At 42.3% G+C, this 23,045-nt stretch overlaps 1 protein-coding gene across 1 annotated transcript in view; it reads right to left on the bottom strand.

Annotated features, from left to right (window-relative positions):
- HERC2 (HECT and RLD domain containing E3 ubiquitin protein ligase 2) overlaps positions 1-23,045 on the bottom strand; it is a 211,627-nt gene that overhangs the window by 178,089 nt on the left and 10,493 nt on the right. Inside the window, exon 3 of the mRNA XM_065403094.1 lies at positions 13,087-13,201. Coding sequence (XP_065259166.1) covers positions 13,087-13,201 — 115 coding nt within the window. The remainder of the gene's footprint in view (positions 1-13,086; positions 13,202-23,045) is intronic.

The raw sequence follows: 23,045 nt of genomic DNA, 5'->3' as shown, positions 1-23,045 counted from the left end.
GCAGATCACACTCAAGTTATGAGGCTGGTGAGGGCATCTGTACTATAATGTTTAAGCATTAACACCTGTTTCCTCTTCCAAACATGTTCCCAGGGTTGATAAAGGCACAGCAGATGCATTGTCTCGTTTTCAGTTGGACAGATTTCAGGAGCTGGCAAGGAACCCAAATAGATGCCACTAGCACTATAGAACTTTGGCATATTATGCCTGTCAGCGTAGTGCAGAGCTCAGTGGCTCTGTGAACACTGCAAAGCTATTAGAGACGTTTTAACAATTTTGTGCAATTTCAGGAGCGGGAGGGCCGGTCACCTATATGGCCCATTGCAAGGAAAGGGTGCTGTAGTATAAGGTGTTATTAGCCACCTGGCATCATCAACAATCTCCACTCACCTACTAGGCCTTACATTTGTCAGTAGGCTGAATGATTGCCCAGATCCTTGTAGCGGATTTTTAATTCTGAGGTTTCTAGCAGACTGATTGGAAACACCAGCCCCAGGTGTCAACCAACCGCTTTTAATATGCTTAGGGATCGGGTGCAGCTCCCAGAGCCCATATGTCATCGTGGACAAGCGATGGCCTTGTTTAGGGCTGCATTTCTAGTAGCATTTTTTTAAGCTCTTAGGATCAGCAAACTAGTACCTGGGTCCTGTAGGGATTCTTCTGGATGGGCTTTGGAATTGAAGGATATATATTGCAAGAGGCAATCGGTGACATTAACCTTGAGGAGGTCAGAGATGGATCAAGGAGGCTGGAATGAATCCGTTATTTTAGAAGGGTAGCAAGTCCAGGATCTTCCCTGTGGAGGGCCTACTTGGCAAAAAGGGCAGGGAGGTATTAGAACATAAGAACGGCCATACTGGGTCAGACCAAAGGTCCATCAAGCCTAGTATCCTGTCCTCTGACAATGGCCAATGGCAGCTGCCCCAAAGGGAATGGACAGGTCATCATCAAGTGATCCATGCCCTATCACCCAATCCCAGATTCTGGCAAACAGAGGCTAGGGACACCATTCCTGCCCATCCTGGCTAATAGCCAATGATGGATCTATCTAGCTCCCTTTTGAACCCTGTTACAGTACTGGCCTTCACAACACCCTCTGGGCAAGGAGTTCCAGAGGTTGACAGTGCATTGACTGAAAAAATACTCTTGTGTTTGTTTTAAACCTGCTACCTATTAATTTCATTTGTATTGCATTACAAGGAGGAGAAAATAACACTTCCTTATTTACTTTTTCTATACCACTCATGATTTTATCATATCCCCCCTTAGTCTCCTCTTTTCCAAGCTGAAAAGTCCTAATCTTATTACTCTCTCCTCATATGGAAGCTGTTCTATACTTCTAATCATTTTTGTTGCCCTTTTCTGAACCTTTTCCAATATCTCTTTTTTGAGATGGGGCGACCACATCTGCACGCAGTATTCAAGGTGTGGGCATACCATGGATTTATATAGAGGCAATATGATATTTTCTGCCTTATTACACTGGTCTACAATTTTTGAGAAGTCGTCTGCTTCAGAGATAAAATGTGCTATTTATTATGTATTTTGATGTGCTGAATTCAAATATGACAATTAAAACAACTGATTGGCTACTGTTTCTAAGATATTTAAGTTTTTACATTTTATGTCTGTATATTGTGTAGATAGAGTTTTAATCATAAATTGTAAACCTAGGTCTTTTCATGTGTTTATGGTTGCTTTACATGATAATATTTCACCTGTCCTGTTTATGTAACACTTTAAAAATCAGCAAAAGGGTTATATAAATAAAATTTATTATGAAACAAAAGGCAAAAAACTATTATGTACATAGTTTAGTCCTATTCAGTGTCTACTCGGCGCTTCTTGGCTTGTCTCTTGTATTCATTAAATGGAGCATCTCTTGTCACTGTCCAGCAATAGTCTGCAAGCATTGATGGGCTCCATTTGCCCTGATAGCGTTTCTCCATTGTTGCAATGTCCTGGTAAAATCGCTCGCCGTGCTCGTCGCTCACTGCTCCGCAGTTCGGTGGGAAAAAAATCTAGATGAGAGTGCAAAAAATGTATCTTTAGTGACATGTTGTAACCAAGGCTTTTGTATGCCTTGAGGAGGTTTTCCACCAACAACCTGTAGTTGTCTGCCTTGTTGTTTCCGAGAAAATTTATTGCCACTAACTGGAAGGCTTTCCATGCCGTCTTTTCCTTGCCACGCAGCGCATGGTCAAATGCATCATCTCGAAGAAGTTCACGAATCTGAGGACCAACAAAGACACCTTGCTTTATCTTAGCTTCACTTAACCTTGGAAATTTTCCACGGAGGTACTTGAAAGCTGCTTGTGTTTTGTCAATGGCCTTGACAAAGTTCTTCATCAGACCCAGCTTGATGTGTAAGGGTGGTAACAAAATCTTCCTTGATTCAACCAGTGGTGGATGCTGAACACTTTTCCTCCCAGGCTCCAATGACTGTCGGAGTGGCCAATCTTTCTTGATGTAGTGGGAATCTCTTGCACGACTATCCCATTCACAGGGAAAACAGCAATACTTTGTGTATCCAGTCTGCAGACCAAGCAAGAGAGCAACAACCTTCAAATCGCCACAAAGCTGCCACTGATGTTGGTCATAGTTTATGCACCTCAAAAGTTGTTTCATGTTGTCATAGGTTTCCTTCATATGGACTGCATGACCACCTGGAATTGATGGCAAAACATTGCCATTATGCAGTAAAACAGCTTTAAGACTCGTCTTCGATGAATCAATGAACAGTCTCCACTCATCTGGATCGTGAACGATGTTGAGGGCTGCCATCACACCATCGATGTTGTTGCAGGCTACAAGATCACCTTCCATGAAGAAGAATGGGACAAGATCCTTTTGACGGTCACGGAACATGGAAACCCTAACATCACCTGCCAGGAGATTCCACTGCTGTAGTCTGGAGCCCAACAGCTCTGCCTTACTCTTGGGTAGTTCCAAATCCCTGACAAGGTCATTCAGTTCACCTTGTGTTATGAGGTGTGGTTCAGAGGAGGAGGATGGGAGAAAATGTGGGTCCTGTGACATTGATGTTTCAGGACCAGGAGTTTCATCCTCTTCCTCGTCTGACTCAAGTGAGAATGATTCTGGTGCATCAGGAACCGGCAGTCCTTCTCCGTGGGGTACTGGGCGTATAGCTGATGGAATGTTTGGATAATGCACAGTCCACTTTTTCTTCTTTGACACACCTTTCCCAACTGGAGGCACCATGCAGAAGTAACAGTTGCTGGTATGATCTGTTGGCTCTCTCCAAATCATTGGCACTGCAAAAGGCATAGATTTCCTTTTCCTGTTCAACCACTGGCGAAGATTTGTTGCACAAGTGTTGCAGCATATGTGTGGGGCCCACCTCTAGTCCTGATCTCCAATTTTGCAGCCAAAATAAAGGTGATAGGCTTTCTTAACCATAGTGGTTATACTGCGCTTTTGTGATGCAAAGTCACTTCACCACAAACATAGCAGAAGTTATCTGCACTGTTCACACAAGTACGAGGCATCTCTGCTCACTTTGGCTAAACAGAAATGTGTCCCTTTGCGAAATCAAACACTGACAAATAAGAGAGCACGACACTGTATGATTTCTAGAGCTGATATAGGGCAATTTGTTCAGCAGAGTGATGTAAGCTTCGTTATGATTGCATCCTCCATGACTTCTAGGAAGAACATGATGCAATTCCTATCATGTATGACGCAATACCAGCTTCAGATTGCATCATTCATTGTTTTGCCTAAAAAGCAAGTACTGTCCTAACCCAGTCATAGATTTATTCATAGATCCAGTCAAAGATGTATTTTAGTCATTTCTGGTTTAAATTGAGATCCCTTCCCTTTATAACTCACTTATCCTCCGCCATTCCCAAGTCAAGGGTCGTATATACTGACCCAATATCATATCTTGAAAACTAGAGCCAATCAACAATTTTAAGCATCATTTTCGTTCTCGGTGACCCAGAATTAGTAAAGTTTGACTACATTTATTTCAGAAGCATTTTGGCTGTAGAGCAGTGTTATCTATCCCTTTCTTGGGGTATGGGCCCCTCTTGATCATGGTGATTAAAGTCCCCTCACAACATACCAGTTTGTTACAGTTTTAAGACCAGGACTGACAAGGTTGGAGCTGCCAGCACACAAAATCAGTTCCCGCTCATTCAGGATCAGGGCAGCAACAGCAGCAGCCCAGCTAGGTCTGGGGAGCTAGTGTAATCCAGGCAACTGGGCACTGGCATTCTGAACTATACAGAATGTACATGAGACTCCAGGTGAGAAATCAGTGTTAATTTTCCCCAGCATTAATTCCAGATGCTGGCAGACACGACAGGCAGATGGTGTCCTGGATCTGCGGGCAAAGTATTGTTTTCTGGGCCGACAGGCGGACTTCCACGTTGTCTGGAAGTTTGCAGCTAGGCCTCAACGGTGAAGCAAGTTCTGAGCTGGCATGAGAGACAGGGCATATTATGCGACCAGCTGATGCCACTTCTGTACACCATGGTGGCCCATGAGCAAGTACCAGATTTGATTGTGGTTCTCCTCAGGGGAAATGATTTGAAAACATGTCAAGGGGTGGACTTAATGCTCAGAATTAAGAAGGACTTGGGGCAGATCCTGGAACTTTTTCCAGGAGTAAAAATTACTTGGTAGGACATGCTGCAACACAGGGTGTGAACACCCCCTTGGGTTGACAAGGCTAGGAGATATGTGAACAGGGAGATATGCCCCCATGCCATCTATGAATTTGGCTAAGTAAATTTCTCATTCAGACATAGCACCAGTATTATTCAGGGAGGATGAGGTCTACCTGTCAGTTTGGAGCTGATGCATTTTTGGCCAATATTAAAGAAGACATTAGTAGATGTCTGGGAACCCAGACCTAGGTATGGGGGAAGAGGTAGCCACAGTAACTGCTAGTGCCTCCTTGTGGCAGATGTCCAGTGTATGTATTCCAAAGGGAAGGGATATAGTAATCAGAAAAAGTGGACTGGTAAACAATTTAAAGGAGGGTTGGGGCGGGGGGTTGTTTTTGTTTTTATTTAAAGGAACACAAACATGATGCTTCAGGGCTCCTATGGCAGGGAGTCAACTCCCTGCTCTCTTATAGCCTCCCCTGAACCCTCATTCAAAATGGAGGGCAGTAGCAGGCTGGCTGGGGACCAGGATGAGTCTAGTGGAAGGGCTGACAGCAGCACCCTTCTGCCCTCCCCCCCCTCGAATTACCAGCACTGTACATATTTATCTGCAGGATACTCCCAGACATTGACAAATAAAGTTGCGGCCTAATTAAGCTACATCCAGCATCTCCTGTCATACTTCCAGTATAGTCAGAAAAAGATGTTCAAGAACACTCAAGGAAGACAAGGCCATTGCAGAGAAGATAAGTTAATTCTTTGCATTGGTCTTTGCTGTAGAGGATGTGGGGGACATACCCACATGAGAGCTATTCTTCTGCGGTGACAAATCTGAAGTACTGTCCCAAATTAATGTGCCAGTAGAAGAGGTTTTGGAACAAAATGATAAACAGTAATAAGTCACCAGGACCAAATGGTACTCAGCCAAGAGTCCTGAAGGAACTCGGATATTGAAATTGCGGAACTATTAACTGTAGTATGTAACTTATCACTGAAATCATCCTCTGTACCAGATAACCAAAAGGTAGCTAATGTAATGCCGATTTTTGAAAAAGGCTCAAGAGGAGATTTTGGCAATTACAGACTGGTGAGTCTAACTTCAGACTGGTAGAAACTATAGAAAAGAACAGAATTTTCACCAAAACATGTTTGCGTCTGATGAGTCAATGAGGCTTTTGCAAAGGGAAGTCATGCCTCACCAAGCTATTAGAATTTTTGAGGGAGTGAACAAGCATGTGGATAAGGATGATCCAGTTAATATAGTGTACTTGGATTTTCAGAAAACCTATGCCGAAGTTCCCTCACCAAAGACTCTCAAGGAAACTAAGTTGCCATGGGATAAGTGGGAAGGTCCTCTCATGTATCAGTAACTGGTTAAAAGACAGGGAACAAATGGTTAGTTTTCATAATGCAGCGAGGTGAACAGCGGGGTCCCCCAACGGTCTGTACTGGGACCTGTGCTGTTCAATATATTCAAAGCAGTACAAAGCAGACTGTCAGGAGTTACAGAGGGCTCTCACTATACTGGGTGACTAGGCAACAAAATGGGAGAAGAAATTCAGTGATAAGTGCAAAGTAATGTACATACGATTATTTTTTCCAAACTATACATATACAATGATGCATTCTGAATTAGCTATTACCACCCAAGAAAGATCTTGGAGTCACTATGGCTAGTTCTCTGAAAATATCCCCTCAATGCAGAGCAGTGGTCAAAAAGGGTAACAATATGTTAGAGAATGATAGAAAATGTGAGAAAATATAATGCCACTATATAAATCCATGGTATTCCCACACCTTGAATACTGTGTGTCCAGTTCTGGTCACCCCATCTCAAAAAGGATATAGTGGAACTGGAAAATATGATCTAGGGTATGGAATAGCTTCCCCATGAGGAGAGACAAAAGATTAGGTCTATTAGAAAATAGATGACTAAGGGACAATACGATAGAGGTCCATAAAATCATGAACGATGTGGAAAAAAGTGAAGAGAAAAGTGTTATTTACCTTTTTCCACAATACAAAAAGCAGGGGTCACCTGACGAAATTAATAAGCAGCAGGTTTAATACAAACAAGAAGTACTTTTTCCACACATTGCACAACTACCCTGTGGAATTCACCACCATGGGATATTGTATAGTTCCAAAAAAAAAAAAAAAAAAAAACTGGATAAGTTCATGGAGAATAGGTCATCAATGGCCATTAGTCAAGATGGTCAGGGATGCAACCCCATGCTCGGAGCGACCCTAAACCTCAGACTATCAGAAGCCAGGAGCGGAAGATCGGTGGATAACACCCCATAACTGCCCTGTTCTGTACACTCCTCCTGAAGCATGGTACAGGCCACTACTGGAGACAGGATATTGGGCAAGACGGGCCCAATGTCTGACCCAGTATGGCAGCTCTTATGTTCTTAGATGCAGTGCAGATATCTAAATATATCACCTCAATGGTTAAAGGGCAAGAATGTTGTTCCGGCTGGCTGGAGCAGTTAGCCAACACTTTGGACCTTGCAGGATTGTTTCTGTTAGGAGAAAGGGGTGTTATGAGTCAGGTATATTCTTTGGAACAATACTCTTTATTTACAAAAACTGCACATAATGTCCTGTTTCCCAGAAATCAGAAGAAAAACAGTGGGCAGTTTCCTTGATCACTTTCCCAAGTATGCTCCTACAGACAATTCAGTGCCTAAGGTGCTCTCTTTCTCGGCAGTCTTTCAAGGCCACATTCATGACTAACTTCTCTTGATGTCTGCTGGCTTGCTTACAAAACTAACCTCTGAACTGCATTTTTCACCAGTCCCAGGGAAACCCCTCAGACCACACAACTTAGCCCTGCTGAAGATTCACCATGTAAGTAGTCTCCTATTGTTTCCAGCTATTGCTACTTAAAGGAGTAAGTAATTGCCTCTTCTAGCAGGACGTAAATGTGGTTCGCACAGTCATCAGCTTTAACCAGATCTGAGATTTTCTAGACTTCAAAGATCCTCTTGATAGCCGCTATTAACACCTTCCAGCATAATGTTACATACTGCATACAGGACAGGATTAATCTTTTTTGGGCCCCACCTCCCGAGACCCCACCCGCCATTCGTATGGGGATGAGGGGGCAGAGAGGAGCAAGCAGAAGGCATGACCTCAGGGGGGAAGAGGACAAGTGGGAGGGGTGCAGGCACCAGGGCCCGTTCTCACGGCACCATTGGCAGCATTGTAAACCTGGTACTGACTGTATAGCTACATTACAAGTTATCAGTGCAAATGCATACTATTTGTATTGTAGTTTAAATACATATATGCAGTTATATATCACATTTCTCAAACAAGCAAGTTAATGAACAGTCAAATGGCTTAACATATCTCTGCACTGTCATGTGGGCAACTTAAGTTTGATTGCTGGTCCCTTAGAATAGAAGGGGCTAGAAATACTAAGAAGTGCACTCAGCTGCCTCCTCCTTGAAGAGTGCCCAGTTAAGGGAAAATGTTGATTCAAATGAACCCAGTCTAAATCAACTATAAGGTTGAGTGTCTTGTTTAAACGAGGGGATTTAAAAAGAGTTCTCAAAAAGAACTCACACACACACACAGGACCAGGGTGAAAATATGAGGTAACTTCCTTCACAATATATGTTTAGGGCCCAAAAAAAAAAAATCCACTTAAAACAAGAAGGGAAGGATAAGAGGAGTACTAAAATAAATTCCTATGGACGAGTATTTTACCTAATCTGTTGGTCCATGGTGAAGTGCTTCAGTTATTTCTAAAATGGCTTTTACACTGAAAGCAACTACGTTAGCATAGAAGAATGTTAAAACATCCTTAACCAAGTTCTTGACATGCCCAAAATGTCTGATTTATTCTGTTAAACAACTAAAGGCCAAGAAATGGAGACTGTTCTTCAATGAAGCTCATACTTTGAGATGACCCTGAATCCCTTCCTTCTCGTTACTTAACTCTCAGTGTTTATACTTTTCTTCAGAATAATTCTGCTTTCATCACTTATTCCCTCCCACTTTTTCTAGTTATGTTGACATAGATAAATTCACAAACTGATGTTTGGTAGTCACTAAACACTCGTTATCTGCAATACTGATCAGCAGCTTTTAAATGTAATACAGTTAAAATGAGAAACCACCATCTTGCAAATTCAGCACAAGATAGAAAAAAAGGTACCCAGCTTTATACAGAGCCATTTCAGATATCCTGACCATCATCTAGACAACACACAACTCCATGCAAACTGTTCTCCAACATCTATAGACAGTTGATTTGGCACAGTAGCATCATATACTGCTCTCCAATTACTGGTAACAATACCCATTCTCCTTCCCCTTTAAGCTTCTAGACTGTTCTGTAACTCTTATTGGTTTCCTGAAGAGCCTTGATGTTCTTCCTTCTTAAGGGCAGGTCTACATTACAGGGCTAAGTCGACCTAAGTTACACAGCTCCAGCTACGTGAGTAACGTAACTAGAGTCGACGTATCTTAGGTCAACTTATAGCAGTGTCTACACCATGCTGGGTCGATGGGAGAAACTCTCGCATCGACTTACCTTACGTTTCTGTTCCGGTGGACTACTGCAGTCGAGGGGAGAGCAATCGGCAGTCAATTTAGGTGGTCTTCATTAGACCCGCTAAATCGATCGACGGTAAATGGAGACAAGCCCTAAGTTGTCCATACACCATTTGAAATTAGAGTAATATATCTACTACCAAAGTCTTTCAAAATGTTATGTTCATGTAATTACTTCAGAGTTAAAAAGGAATCAAAAAAATTAACTAGGTGTGTGAGTATAAAGTTACTCAAACCTTTGGAAGGGTACATAGTACTTTCTTTCTGCCCTTTCAGAGGTAGAAGGCAAAGAGGATGTAGTCTACCATAAAGCCTTCATCAGCTCTAGTATCGACTCATTAATTGGCATAGTGACCCTGGAAGGACCCACTGATGGTAAAATGTCAGCCAGGCACTATGAGGACTCCCTGACCTCTTTGACCTGTACACCTAAGTCTGCAGCCACTCTCTAACAACAACTAATAAATTTTAAAAGGAGAAGGGGTGCAGAGCCCGTGAGTAAATGGTGCCCTCATCTAGAAGGGCTAAATCTAAGTATTCACAGTGTGGGGAAGATCTGGAAGCTGAGGGAAAACTCCACGAATTCCAAAATGGTCCCTGACCATGGTGGGGCTGATCCAGTACCGGTGCCAGAAGCCTGGTAAAGGGCAGAATGACACTATCATAGCAGGCTTCCCCTTGGATGGTACATGGTAGACATCTGTCCAGGAAGCAGGCAACTGCAGTACTGGAAGTTGAATCGCTGGCAGAAATGGTACCAGTGCCAAGGGATTGGACTTCTTTCAGGAAGACGACACTGGCACCAAGAGGCAGAGCAGGTTTCTTGCCACTGCAAACACCTCCAGGCTAGCTGGCACTGAGATGGTCTCTTGTTGCTTTGCTGAAGAAGTTGACAGTGCAGCTTCAGGCACCAGGCTCAGTGACCCCGTGGCGCTGGAGCAGACTGTGCTGACTTAGGCACTGGTTAGGAGCAGTAGTCCATAGGTTTCAAGTACACTGTACTCTACTCCTTCTCGACCATTTTACCAGACTTAGAGGATGGAGACCATCCCCTGAGCAGTGCCTCTCTGCAGCTTAATATTTCTTCCTCAGTATGGGTGAGGGAGAACAGTGCCAGGATTCCACTAAAGCTAGAGGGGCACTTCTCACTAAAACTGCAGCACTTAGCACTGAGTCAGACCAGAACAGCTCCAATGGTAGCTTGAGTGCCGCCTCCATCAATGAGAATTTCAGCCTAGTCTCCCTATCCACCTTCGTCCTAGACCTGAACTCCCCGCAAATCTGGCACTGGTCCTTCATGTGTGCTTCTCCCAAGCACTTCAGGCAGCTATTGTGTGGCATGCTCACTGGCATAGATCTGGAGCAAGAAACACACAGCTTGAAACCTGGTGACTGGGGCATACCTTGGTACTGGGAATAGAAAAAGAAACCCCAAACAGGGAAAACAAGTAAAAAAAAAAAAAAAATTTTTTTTTTTTTTTTTTTTTTTTTTTTTTACTATAACAGTTAAACTTACTATCCTAAGAACACTAAAGAGTAGACTAACTATAGAACCTGTTGGATAAGCTTTGCTTCATAGCCTCTAAGAAGTTGAGCTATCAAATAGGAAAGCAGGTGGCTTCCCACCATCCAAGCTAACAATGCAACTGTCTACTGCCATCTGAATATCCAAGCGCATCAGAGACACTGAACACAGTTAACCCAGCTAGGTCAGGTGAACAAGAGAAGAGCAGGGGGCCCTCGTCCACCAACAAGATCTCTTTCCAATGCAGACAGCTGGGCCAGCTACTGGGCCAACCTGTAGAATACTGCAGCATCAAATGTACTTGGTCTGAATAGTACTAGAAGGATCGACACCCCACAGCAAGTTATTGTATAAAGGATTTTTGAGACAGCCTTTCTGGAACCACCCACAGCAATGATTACATCTGGATTTGACCCTTCGGTTGGTGATGCAATGTCGTCAGCCTACTTCCAAAAACCACTATATTCAGACTTTCAAGAAGTTATGAAGAGGCAACCCACGTTATGTACCAAAGACAGGACAAAAAAAAGCATAAAGCTGATTATCTCGCATACCACAGAAAAATCTGCATACATTGACCCAGAATTCTTGTTATCCAATAAATTTTTCATGAGACGTGAAAGTCTAAGAAATAATAGGATATTACAATTGTGACAGAATATACCCGCGTTCACACCCTACACATTATTGTAATAATGTTTGTACAAGGTATGCCTTTGAGGCATCATTTAAAAACTCAACTTGCTGATCAATATCCTTGCAAAATGCACATAGCAGCATTATATGTAAAGTTATGAACATAAACGGAGATCATGACTAAAAGTAGGTTTTCCAGATAAGTCTGGAGAGTGGCCAAACTAGTTCCTCAGAGACAAGGGGCAAGTAGATGCCTCAGCCAGATGTAAATAAGGCTGATGGACCATTACCTACTAAGTGGCCATTCTTTGGCAAGAAAAGGGGCAGGGGCAAAAAAAAAAAAAAAAAAAAAAAAAATCTACTTTTTAGCAAACAAACAATATGGCATTTCCTTTCACAATGACTGCTTGTTGCCTTCCTCCCAGCTGGAAATGTTTTCAAGAGGAAGACAAACTATAAAAAGCAGTAGCAAACACCCCAAGACACCCCTCTCTCCCACTGCCCACATCATTCTCCACACCTGAGAAGACAAAAGGAAATAGCCATTGGATTCTAGGGGAGGAGTCCTGACCTGACAATTTGGTCAGTAATCTGCTAGAGCATGTGGTGAGAAAGTTTGCTTTGCAACTAAGATAGTTTCTTAAGTAGACACTGGTAAACGTTTTATCTTTATTTTTCTTGTAACCATTTCTGACTTTAATGCCTCTTCACTCATACTCACTTAAAACCTTTGTAGTTAATAAACTTGTTTTATTGTTTTATCTAATCCAATGTGTTTAAACTCAAGTGTCTGGATAACTTCTTTAAATAATAAGCAGACATTATTCCCTTAACAAAATGGAGGAACTAGAACTGCTGGTGCAGGAAGTGAAACCAGACATTATAGATATGGGCAGCGTTTTCCAGCAATGAAAACAGAGTGATTTCAAAAATTTTCAAAGCTGCATATTCCAGAAATTTCAGATATGAATTATTTTAATACAAGAAGTACACGTATTGACAAACATGAGCAATATGTAATCCTTTACAGCACGAAAGTGCACTGGTGGAGGGGGCAGGAGCCAGCTGTGTGCAGGGGAGGGGGCAGATACTGGGCACTGAGGGCTAGAGATAGTGGAGGTGCGTGGGGGAGAGGCACTGTGGATGCTGCCGAGAGCAGGTGTAAGCACCGTCCACTCTGCAGCATGGCGAGGGAGCCTGGCGCCCCGCTGGCATATGCCCTGCCTGCCCAGGAGAAGCTCCGTGGTGGTTTTGTCGAGCCCAGACTTGTGTGAGGAGAGGAGAAGTTGGTGGCAAGTCTCAACAGCAGCCAGCCTCTGCCCTGCGCCAGGGCGGGGGGGGAGAAGGAGTAACCCCACACACATTGCGTCTGCCCTGCACCCTGAGGATGAGGTTTTTTTTAAAACATTATAATTCTTTTACTATGACAAGTCATCATTTCTGAAAGTTAAGGTCTCCTCTGAGGCCAACAGAGAACGGCCGCATTCCTAAAAGGCCAAAAAAATCAATGGAACAGATTGGAGGAAGCAGTAGCCTATAAATCCTAGTAAGTAGCTCCCTCCTATTTATTCAAGAGCAGTAACACTATAAAGGGAAGTTAGTTACATTTGATTAAGAATCAAGAATTTGATTAAGAATTAAGAGGGTTTGTAATATTACAAAATCAGTGCTTAGGTCACATCATCAGGATGAAATTTATAAAATGTGGGGGGGGGGAAATCTTACCTTTTCTTAGAGGTAGTTCACCACTTTGTGCTAATTCTGTTCCAGTGTATACAATTTCTCCATCTTTCACCATTTCATTCCACAAGCCACAGAGTCCATCTCGTGTAAAAGCAAGCTGTTAAAAATAATTTTAGAAAGTAAGTTATGTGCAGCATTCCCCAGACCTGCCCGCACCATCTCAAACAAAGCTTTTGAAATCATGGTCAGTACTTTCCTCAAAGCAAAAAAAAGAAAGAATATCACAACACACATTTATAATTTAGTTGTCCTAGAGATAGAGTCTTTGAAATCTTAAAGCAAATACAAGGTTTGCACACCACACAAATAACTTTCAGATGACTTCTAACAGCATTACAGAATTTTCTCTCAACCACCCCGCTAGGTCTGCTCTCTTCAGGATCAACCTACTTGAAGGAAAAGCTTTAAAATGCATTATAATATTGACTTCAAATAAATTCTAGCATTACACTTTAACCAACCAGAACATGAAACAAAATTTATCAACTAGGCAATATGATTCTGAAGAATTATAGGAAGAGAATACTTCAACATGAGGTTATAGCTAAGAATTTTATACTGGAAAAGCACTGCAGATTATTTAAGTCAAAATATCCCTAACAGTTAATTTGAAGATGTTTGTGTCAACACCCAACCTGTAGTGGGGAAAAAAGGTAGCAATCATCTGGCACATCTACAATATTGAAAAGAGGGCAATACTTCTTACATTTGATAGTTTTGTTCCTCTCCACCTGACCTCCTCCCTGCCCGGTAGAATTGTGAGCACCGGGGCATGAAAGAGCAGAATCCACAGTTGTCAACAGCAAAACACATTCAAAGGAATTCTCAAGCTTTGTACTAGCTAAGCAAGACTCAGTTTAGCACTGGCCTCAGCATAAGCCGTAACCAGGGCATGTCTACACTACAAAGTTTTGCCGATGCAAGTTACGACGGCCTAATACCACCGCAGTTAGCATATCGCTTGTTCCCATGCATACTTGGCTCCTTGTATTGCCACTTCACATACTCCTCAGGAGTGCACCATGGGTAGGTATCCCATTGGTGTATCCTAGGTATCACCACTGTCCAGTGCACTGGCTTTTGGGAAGTTTTGGCAGTGCACGGTGGGCAGAAATGAGTCACACAGGGGTGACTGGGAGGTCAAGTTCCCACCATGCAACCTTCTCTATCCCATAATTTTCAGACCCATGTTGAAAATCCCACCAACCAATGCCGGGCTTGTTACTGTTCACCATCTCTGACAGAAGCATGGAGCCTGCACAATTCTAAACTATCGTCATGAGTGTTGCAAGCACAGGACATATCCTCCTCCAGTATTTGCAGGGCTGCAAGAAGAGCCGCAGGAAAAAAGTGACAATTTGCTGGTGGGCAGATTGCTGTGGCACATAACAAGGACCAACTCAAAGTTGTTGGCATTCAAAGAGCAGCTGCAAATGGTGGAGTGCCGTTTCTGGGCCTGAGAAATGAGCACTGACTGATGGGATCGCATTGTAATATGGGCTTGGGACGACGTGCAGTGGCTGCAGAACCTTTGGATGGATAAGGCCACATTCCTGGATCTGTGTGCCAAGCTCACCACAGCTTTCCAGTGTAGGGACACCAGAATGAGAGCTACACTAAGAGTGGAGAAGCAAATGGCAATCGCACTGTGGAAACTTGCAGTGCTGGATTGCTACCAATCAGCAGGAAATAATTTTGGAGTTAGAAAATTCACTGTGGGGGCCACTGTGATGCAAGCGTGCAGGGCCATTAATCTATCAATCAATTATCACCTGCTATGCAGGACTACAACTCTTGGCAACATGCAGGATATAGTGGATGGCTCTGCAGCGATAGGGTTCCCAAACTGCAGTGAGGCGATAGACAGTACACACATCTCAATTTTGGCACCAGGCCAACTTGCCACTGAGTCCATCAACAGAAAGGGCTATTTTTCTATAGTTATTCAAGTGCTAGTGGATCATCAGGGACGCTTCCCCAACATGATTGTGGGCTGGTGAAGGAAGGCGCAAGACTGCCGCATCTTTAAGAACACAGGACTCTTCAGAAAGCTGCAAGCAGGGATGTTTTTTTCCTGACCAGTAGATTATCATTACTGAAGTTGAAATGCCAGTTGTGATCCTGAGGGACCCAGCCCATCCCTTACTCTCCTGGCTCAAACCATACACCAGCCACTTCGAGAGCACCAAGGAGTCAACTACCAACTCAGCAGGTGCAAAACGACAGTTGAATGTGCTTTTGGTAGATAAAAGGACACTGGTGAATTTAACTAACAAGATTGGATCTCAGTGAGAAACTATCCCAATGGTTGTAGCAGCCAGTTGTGTCCTGCATATCTGTGAAGCAAAGGGGGAAAAGTAGCCACCGAGATGAAAGGTGGAGGTGGAGCAGTTGTCTGCTGAGTTTAAACAGCCAAATATAAGGGCTATCAGAAGACATCAATGCGGAGCTATACAGCACAGGGGGGCTTTGAGAGAGCACTTTGACAGTGAACCATAATACACAGCATTGTAGTGGACTGTGCTCTACTTGGCCCTGAAGTTTGGGGGCCTGTTAGGAATTGTAAGATGTGTACCAAGCTACAATGAATATAACACGGACAATGCACCTATTCATTTTATGGTGCTTGCTGTAGATTTATGATTATTACACTTTGTGACTGATCCTATGAGTTGTGTCAGTGTTCAACAACAAATAAGCGGTTGCTTTCACTATTGCCAAGCATTCTGCAGTATATGTTGGGAACTAATAAACATGAATTATTTTCCAAACAATACTGTTTTATTGAGTTAAAAAAAAAAAAAAGAAAAACAAAAAACAAAAAACTTCAAAACAATTTTGTGCAAGTGAAAAGTAAATACATTAAAACCTTAATAAATTTATGGAACAGAGTTAAAGAGGAGGAAGGAACATTGTGGGACTGCTGCTGGAGGGTTGTGAGGTAACACAATGTCTACATTAACAGGCATCGCAGAAACTTGGTGGAATGAGGATAATCCATGGGACACAGTAATACCAGTGTACAAAATATATCGGAAGGACAGAACAGGTTGTGCTGGTGGGGGAGTGGCACTATATGTGAAAGAAAGCATAGAATAAAATGAAGTAAAAATCTTAAAATGAACCAAACTGTATCATAGAATCTCTACGGATAGTAATTCCATGCTTGAAAAATAAGAATATAGCATTATGGATATATTACTGACCACCCGACCAGGATGGTGATAGTGACTGAAATGATCAGGAAGATTAGAGAGACTATAAAAATAAACTCAATCAGGGATTTCAACTATCCCCATATTGACTGGTGTCAGGGTTCCCTCCCCACTCTGAACTCTGGGGTACAGCTGTGGGGACCCGCATGAAAGACCCTCATATCTTATATTCCACCAGCTTAGGTTAAAAAACTTCCCCAAGGCACAAATTCTTCCGTGCCCCTGGACGGTATGCTGCCACCACCAAGTGAGTTAGACAAAGATTCAGGAAAAGGACCACTTGGAGTTCCTGCTTCCCCAAAATATCCCCCCAATCCCCTTCACCCCCTTTCCTAGGGAGGCTTGAGGTAACCGAATAGGTAACCAAGGTGAGCACAGACCAGACCCTTGGGTTTTTAGGACACTAAAAACCCAAGCAGATTCTTAAAAACAGAACTTTATTATAAAGAAAAAAGTAAAAGAAGCACCTCTGTAAAATCAGGATGGAAGGTAATTTTACAGGGTAATAAGATTTAGAACAGAGGATTCCCCTCTAGGCAAAACTTTAAAGTTACAAAAAAACAGGAATAAACCTTCCTCTTAGCATAGGGAAAATTCACAAGCTAAAATAAAAGATAATCTAATGCATTTCCTTCCTATTACTTACAATTTGTAATCCTAGATGCTTAGTTCAGGTATGGCTTTAGGAGATGTATTTTCCCTGCCCTGGTTCCTCACTGACCCGGAGAGAACAACAAAGAGAGACAAAGCAAAAACCTTCCCCCACAGATTTGAAAGCATCTTCTCCCCTCATTGGTCCTTTTGGTCAGGTGCCAACCAGGTTATTTGAGCTTCTTAACCTTTTACAGATAAAGGACTGATTTTATGCTACCTTTAGCTGTATGTTTATGACAACTGGGTACATGTCACCTCAGGACGGGATGCAGAGATAAAGTTTCTTGTCACCTTAAACGACTGCTTCTTGCAGCAGCTAGTCCTGGAATCCAAAAGAGGAGAGGCAATTCTTGATTTAGTCCTAAGTGGAGCATAGGATCTGGTCCAAGAGGTGAATATCTGGGCCGCTTGGTAATAGTGACCATAATATAATTAAATTTTAAAAAGCTATATTGGAATTGGAAAAGGTTCAGAAAAGGGCAACAAAAATTATTAGGGATATGGAAGAGCTTGCGTATGAGGAGGGATTAATAAGACTGGGACTTTTCAGCTTGGAAAAGAGATATGATTGAGGTCTACAAAATCATGACTCATGCTTCCCTGCTTACCCTCAGCAGTGATATACACAATGACCCCCCACCCGTGGAAAAGTGTGGGAGAATTTGAGAGATTTTTCCCCTAGTCAGCTGCACCACAACCCTTGCAGAGCACTCTTTCCCCCCCATGTAGCTTGTAGGGACAAATTAGAAAGGCCAAGGCACAAAATCAGATTAAATTAGATATGGACATAAAGGGTAACAAAACAAGACTACATTTTACAAAATACATTAGAAGCAAGAGGAAGCCCAAGGACAGGGTAAGCCGATTACTCAAAAAGGAGGGAAAGACAGTAGAAAATGCAGCAACGGCCGAAATGCTAAACGCTTTTTTTTGTTTCACTTTTCATCAAAAAGGTTAGCAGTGATCAAACAACTAACATAGCGAACATCTGTATAAACGGGGTAGGATGGGAGGCTAAAATAGGGAAAGAACCCATTAAGAATTACTTAGACAAGTTAGAGTCTTCAAGTTGACAGGTCCTGACAAAATACATCCTAAAATACTTAAACTAACTGAAGACATCTCTGAGCCATTAGTGATTATATTTGAGAACTCATGGAGGATGGGAGAGATCCCAGAGGACTGAAAAAGGCCAAACATAATACCTATCTATTAAAAGGGGAATAAGGACAACCCAGGAAAATATAGACCAGTCCACTTAACTTTGGTACCCACAAAGATAATAATGGAGCAAACAACCAATTTGTAAGCACCTAAAAAAAAAAAAAAAAAAAAAAAAAAAAGAGAGAGATAAGTAACAGTCAACATGGATTTATCAAGAACAAATCCCATCAAGCTGGGACATGCTCAAGGGGAGGCACGGGCCAGGGCCGCAGCAGGGAGCTGACACTTCTTCCAACCCCGTGGCCGCGGTAGGGACACAGAACATGCCCCTCCAAAAGTTGTCAAATTTTTAATTCTTGCACACGCCCCTGCATCAAGTCAACCTGATATCCTCCTTTGACAGAGGAACAAACTTTGTGGATAGGGGAAGCAGTAGACGTGATATATCTCAACTTTAATAAGGCTTTTGATATGGTCTCACATGATCTTCTCATAACTAGGGTGACCATATTTTCCCAAAGGGGAAATGGGACACCTTAGAGGGCCAGAGCCCAATGCCCCCTTCTCCCTCTCCGCAGGCAGGGCTGGCCCAAGACCCCCTGCCACCTGGCCACTCAGGGCTGGCCTGGCCTAAGCCACTCTCCTGAGCCCTCCCTCCCATGTTGGGCTGGTATTGCTGCTCCCCCTCTCCCACACATTCCTCCGTGTCCCACTAGGGGGTCACACCCCACCTTTCTGGCAAAATGCACAGTTTTGCCAAAAAAATCGGGACAGCCAGTATAGGGCTTAAAAAAGGACTGTCCCAGCCAAAACGGGACATATGGTCACCCTACTCATAAGCAGACTAGGGAAATATAGCCTAGTCAAACCTACTATAAGGTGGGTGCACAACTGGTTGAAAAACTGTACTCAGCAGTTCTCTTGTTCATAGTTAAACTGGAAAGGCATATCGAGTGGGGTCCTGCAGGGAACAGTCCTAGGTCCAGTTCTATTCAATATCTTCATAAATGATTTAGATAATGGCAAAGAGAGTACACTTAAAGTTAGTAGATGATACCAAGCTGGCAGGGGTTGCAAGAGCTTTGGAGGACAGGATTAGAATTCAAAATTACCTTTACAAACTGGAGAAATTGTCTGAAATCAATAGGATGCAATTCAATATGGACAGATGCAAAGTACTCTACTTAGGAAGGAACAATCAATTGCACAGATACAAAATGGAAAATGACTGCCTAGGAAGGAGCACTGCTGAAAAGCATCTTGAGGTTATAGGGGATCACAAACTAAATAGAAAAATACTGTTGCCAAAAAAAAAAAAAAAAAAACACACCACCTGTGACTAAAACGTAGCCTTAGGCATGAGAAGTAATTCTACTACTACTACTCAGCACTGATAAGGCCTCCGCTGGAGCACTCTGGCCAGTTCTGGGCACCACACTTTTGGAAAGATGTGGATAAATTGGAAAGAGTCCAGAGGAGAGCAACAAAAATGATTAAAGATCTAGAAAACATTAACTACAGGGAAAGATTAAACAAACCCAGTTTTTTTAGTCTGGAATAGAGAAGATAGAGGGTGGACATAGCAGTCTTCAAGTACATAAGTATTACAAAGAGGAGGGTGACAAGGTGTTCATCTTAACCACTGAGGACAGGATAAGACGTAATGGGCTTAAATTGCAGCAAGAGAGATTTAGGTTAGACCAGGGGTCTGCAACCTTTCAGAAGTGGTGTGCCGAGTCTTCATTTATTCACTCTGATTTAAGGTTTTGCATGCCAGTCATACATTTTAACATTTTTAGAAGGTCTCTTTCTATAAGTCTAGAATATATAACTAAACTATTGTTGTATATAAAGTAAATAAGGTTTTTTAAATGTTTAAGAAGCTTCATTTAAAATTAAATTAAAATGCAGAGCCCCCCCGGACCGGTGGCCAGGACCCGGGCAGTGTGAGTGCCACTGAAAATCAGCTCGCATGCAACTCTTGGCACATGTGCCAGAGGTTGCCTACCCCTGGGTTAGACATTACGAAAAGCTTCCTAACTGTAAGAGTAGTTAAGCACTGAAACAAATTACCTAGGCAGGTTGTGGAATCTCCATCATTACAGGTTTTTAAGAACAGGTTAGACACACACCTATCAGGGATGATCTAGATAACACTAAGTCCTGCCTCAGTGCAAGGGACTGGATAGATGATCTAATGAGGTCCCTTCTAGTCCTACATTTCTATGATTCTATTAACAGAACATCTGGGAATAAAGAGGTTTCTGAAGATACTTAGAGTGAGTTCAGGACCACATTCTCCAAAACATTTATGTGCAACTGCTAGTCTTGCAGAGGAGAAATTCAACTGATAGGGGGAGCAAATGCAGAAAGGCGGTCTACCAGATTGGACACACCTGCCAACCATGGTCACAATTGGATGTGTGGCATTTAGGAAGCACTACATTAATGCACTACACACTCAGCAGCCCCCACTGTAACCTACTGGTAATCTTATCTGCACAGTTAAATTGAGGCTTTTACTCTGACTGGCACTAGGTTTACTTTTTAAGTTAGACGGTAAAGTGTTTATTTAGTTTAATAGATTTTCTTTAGCCCAATTAACAACTAACTTAAAAATCTAATTTAGAAGCCTACTCTCCCTCTGTGAAAACTCCTATTCCAACTGTTAGCTATTCTCTCTCGTCTTGAGAGAAGTCCTGAATCCCCTCCTGGGCAGATGTCCTCCAGCAGGAAGGCAGCAGTATCTAGGGGATCTAACTTTTCATAAACTCCATAGATCAAATCATTTATGCCAATTATTATGCTCCTTTCTAATCCAAACGGAAGACACACTGCTACATCACCTGCATAAGACCCTGAATCCTTACCATATTTTTCCATGCACAACCTCAATTGAAGTTTTTTTAAAAATGGGATTCTTTTAGAAATAAACAGGAGTTGGGTAAATTGTTTGGAATCAACTGTTCAGAGAATTTTGGCAAACAAATCTCTAAACATGACCTAGCTGATTAACAATCCATGCCAGAAGAGCAAACTGCCCTGTAGGCAGAATGAAAGTCTGAAGTTACTTATATGAACTTCACTGAAGCAGGTAGTGCAAGTAAAACAAAGCAGGCAGCAAAACCATCCCCATCAAAGAACTTAATTAAGACACAACCTTCAAAGAAACATTTATATTGCAACCTGAAAAAATTATCAGAAACCTACTAACAAGGGCCAGTTATGAAAGACAGGAACTACTCACTGGGAAGCACTCCAAAATCCCCAGCAGTGCAAAGGGGAGAGAAAAAAGAGCATCCTGCCTCTTCCTTGCAGCTGTATCATATTTTGCATCAACCCTTAAAAAAAAAAGGTGGGGGGGAGAAGAGAGGAAGAAAACATGACCTTCTTTTAAAGAGAAGGATAGAGAAGCAACATCCATACTCCCCTGTTCTCTCCAACACACTCTGTCTTTGCCTCTTTACGTCTGTTTTTTGTATTTCTCACCCTTCTGTGGTTGGTTGTTTGTTTTTTTTCCCTTCTGTTTCCTTTTCCCAGTCTCCATGGGATCATACCTCACTTACCGTGAAAAGCCATAGTGAAGTGAATTACTTGTAACATTTGAATTTTACTATTTAGCCTGAGGACTAAGCGTGAAGCTTACTAGAACTGCATCAGTTCCATACTCTGCTACTAGAGTCCTAAATGATATTAAAAACAATCAGGAGTCTAACAAATTTATTTGGGCATAAGCTTTCGTAGGCTAGAACCCACTTCATCAGATGCATGGAGTGGAAAATACAGGCGCAGGTATAAATACATGAAAAGATGTGATTTGCTTTACCAAGTGTGAGGTCAGTCTAACAAGACAATGCAATTGATAGCAGGATACCAAGGGAGGAAAAATAACTTTTGAAATGGTAATGAGAGTGGCCCGTTTCAAACAGTTGACAAGAAGGTGTGAGTAACAGTAGGGGGAAATCAGATGTCAGAATCATAACATTCAAAAACCAGTAGGAGAACACTTCAGTCTCCCTGGTCACTCAATAACAGACCTGAAAGTGGCAATTCTTCAACAACAAAATTTCAAAAAGAGACTCTAAAGTGAAACTGCAGACCTGGAATTAATTTGCAAACTGGACACCATCAGATTAGGCCTGAATAAATACTTGGAGTGCTTGGGTCATTACAAAACCTAAACCTAATTTCCCCCAATACTAATTTTTGAGTTATTTAAAACTGCAAGTGTTTCTAAACCCTGTTGATGTTTGTAAGGCTCTTTTCAGAAACTGACTTTAAAGCGGAAATGACTGAAAGCCACCACATAAGTAAAAAATAGTTTTCGCTAACTTTTGCCTTTTAATAACCAAGGCTCTGATACTACAATAAGATCCTCATAGGTGGACGACAAAGATGCAGGGGAGCCTCACTAAATGCAATGGGATTCCAGGCTGACAAAGGAGTCTTCCCATACAGAACTCAATGTAAGAGCAGGATTTTAGGCATAACTTATAGCAGGTACAAAGATTTCAGACACGAGTGTAATTCTTAAAGTTTGTTACCCCTTTGAAAAAGTCACCTCTCACCCATATGGTTGCAAAAATAGCCTTCCAAATATGAAATGAATGTAAGCTGAAGCAAAGCTGTCTTATTAAGAAGAGAGCTCTAATACCTTGGCTGCTGCCCATTGCTTTCCCAAGCTACAGCAGACTTTTTACTACTGCTATTCAGTTAACAGAGCAGGATCTAAAAACAGTATCAGTATAGGAAGCACAACATGCTCCCCTTTCCACTAGCTGGCATGGGAGGCTTTCCCAACTGGAGGTTGGGGCCAATGTCCAGGGGCAATATTCTGTATCTGGCTTTGACTAGTAGTTTTAGTTCCCTAGGCACTGGGTTTCTACTAAAATTGTTTAAGTTCTATGC

This window comes from Emys orbicularis, chromosome 1 (genome assembly GCF_028017835.1).
Source record: "Emys orbicularis isolate rEmyOrb1 chromosome 1, rEmyOrb1.hap1, whole genome shotgun sequence".
Taxonomy (NCBI): domain Eukaryota; kingdom Metazoa; phylum Chordata; order Testudines; family Emydidae; genus Emys; species Emys orbicularis.
Note: the sequence above shows the minus strand (reverse complement) of the source record. Positions and strands in the feature narration are given on the sequence as shown.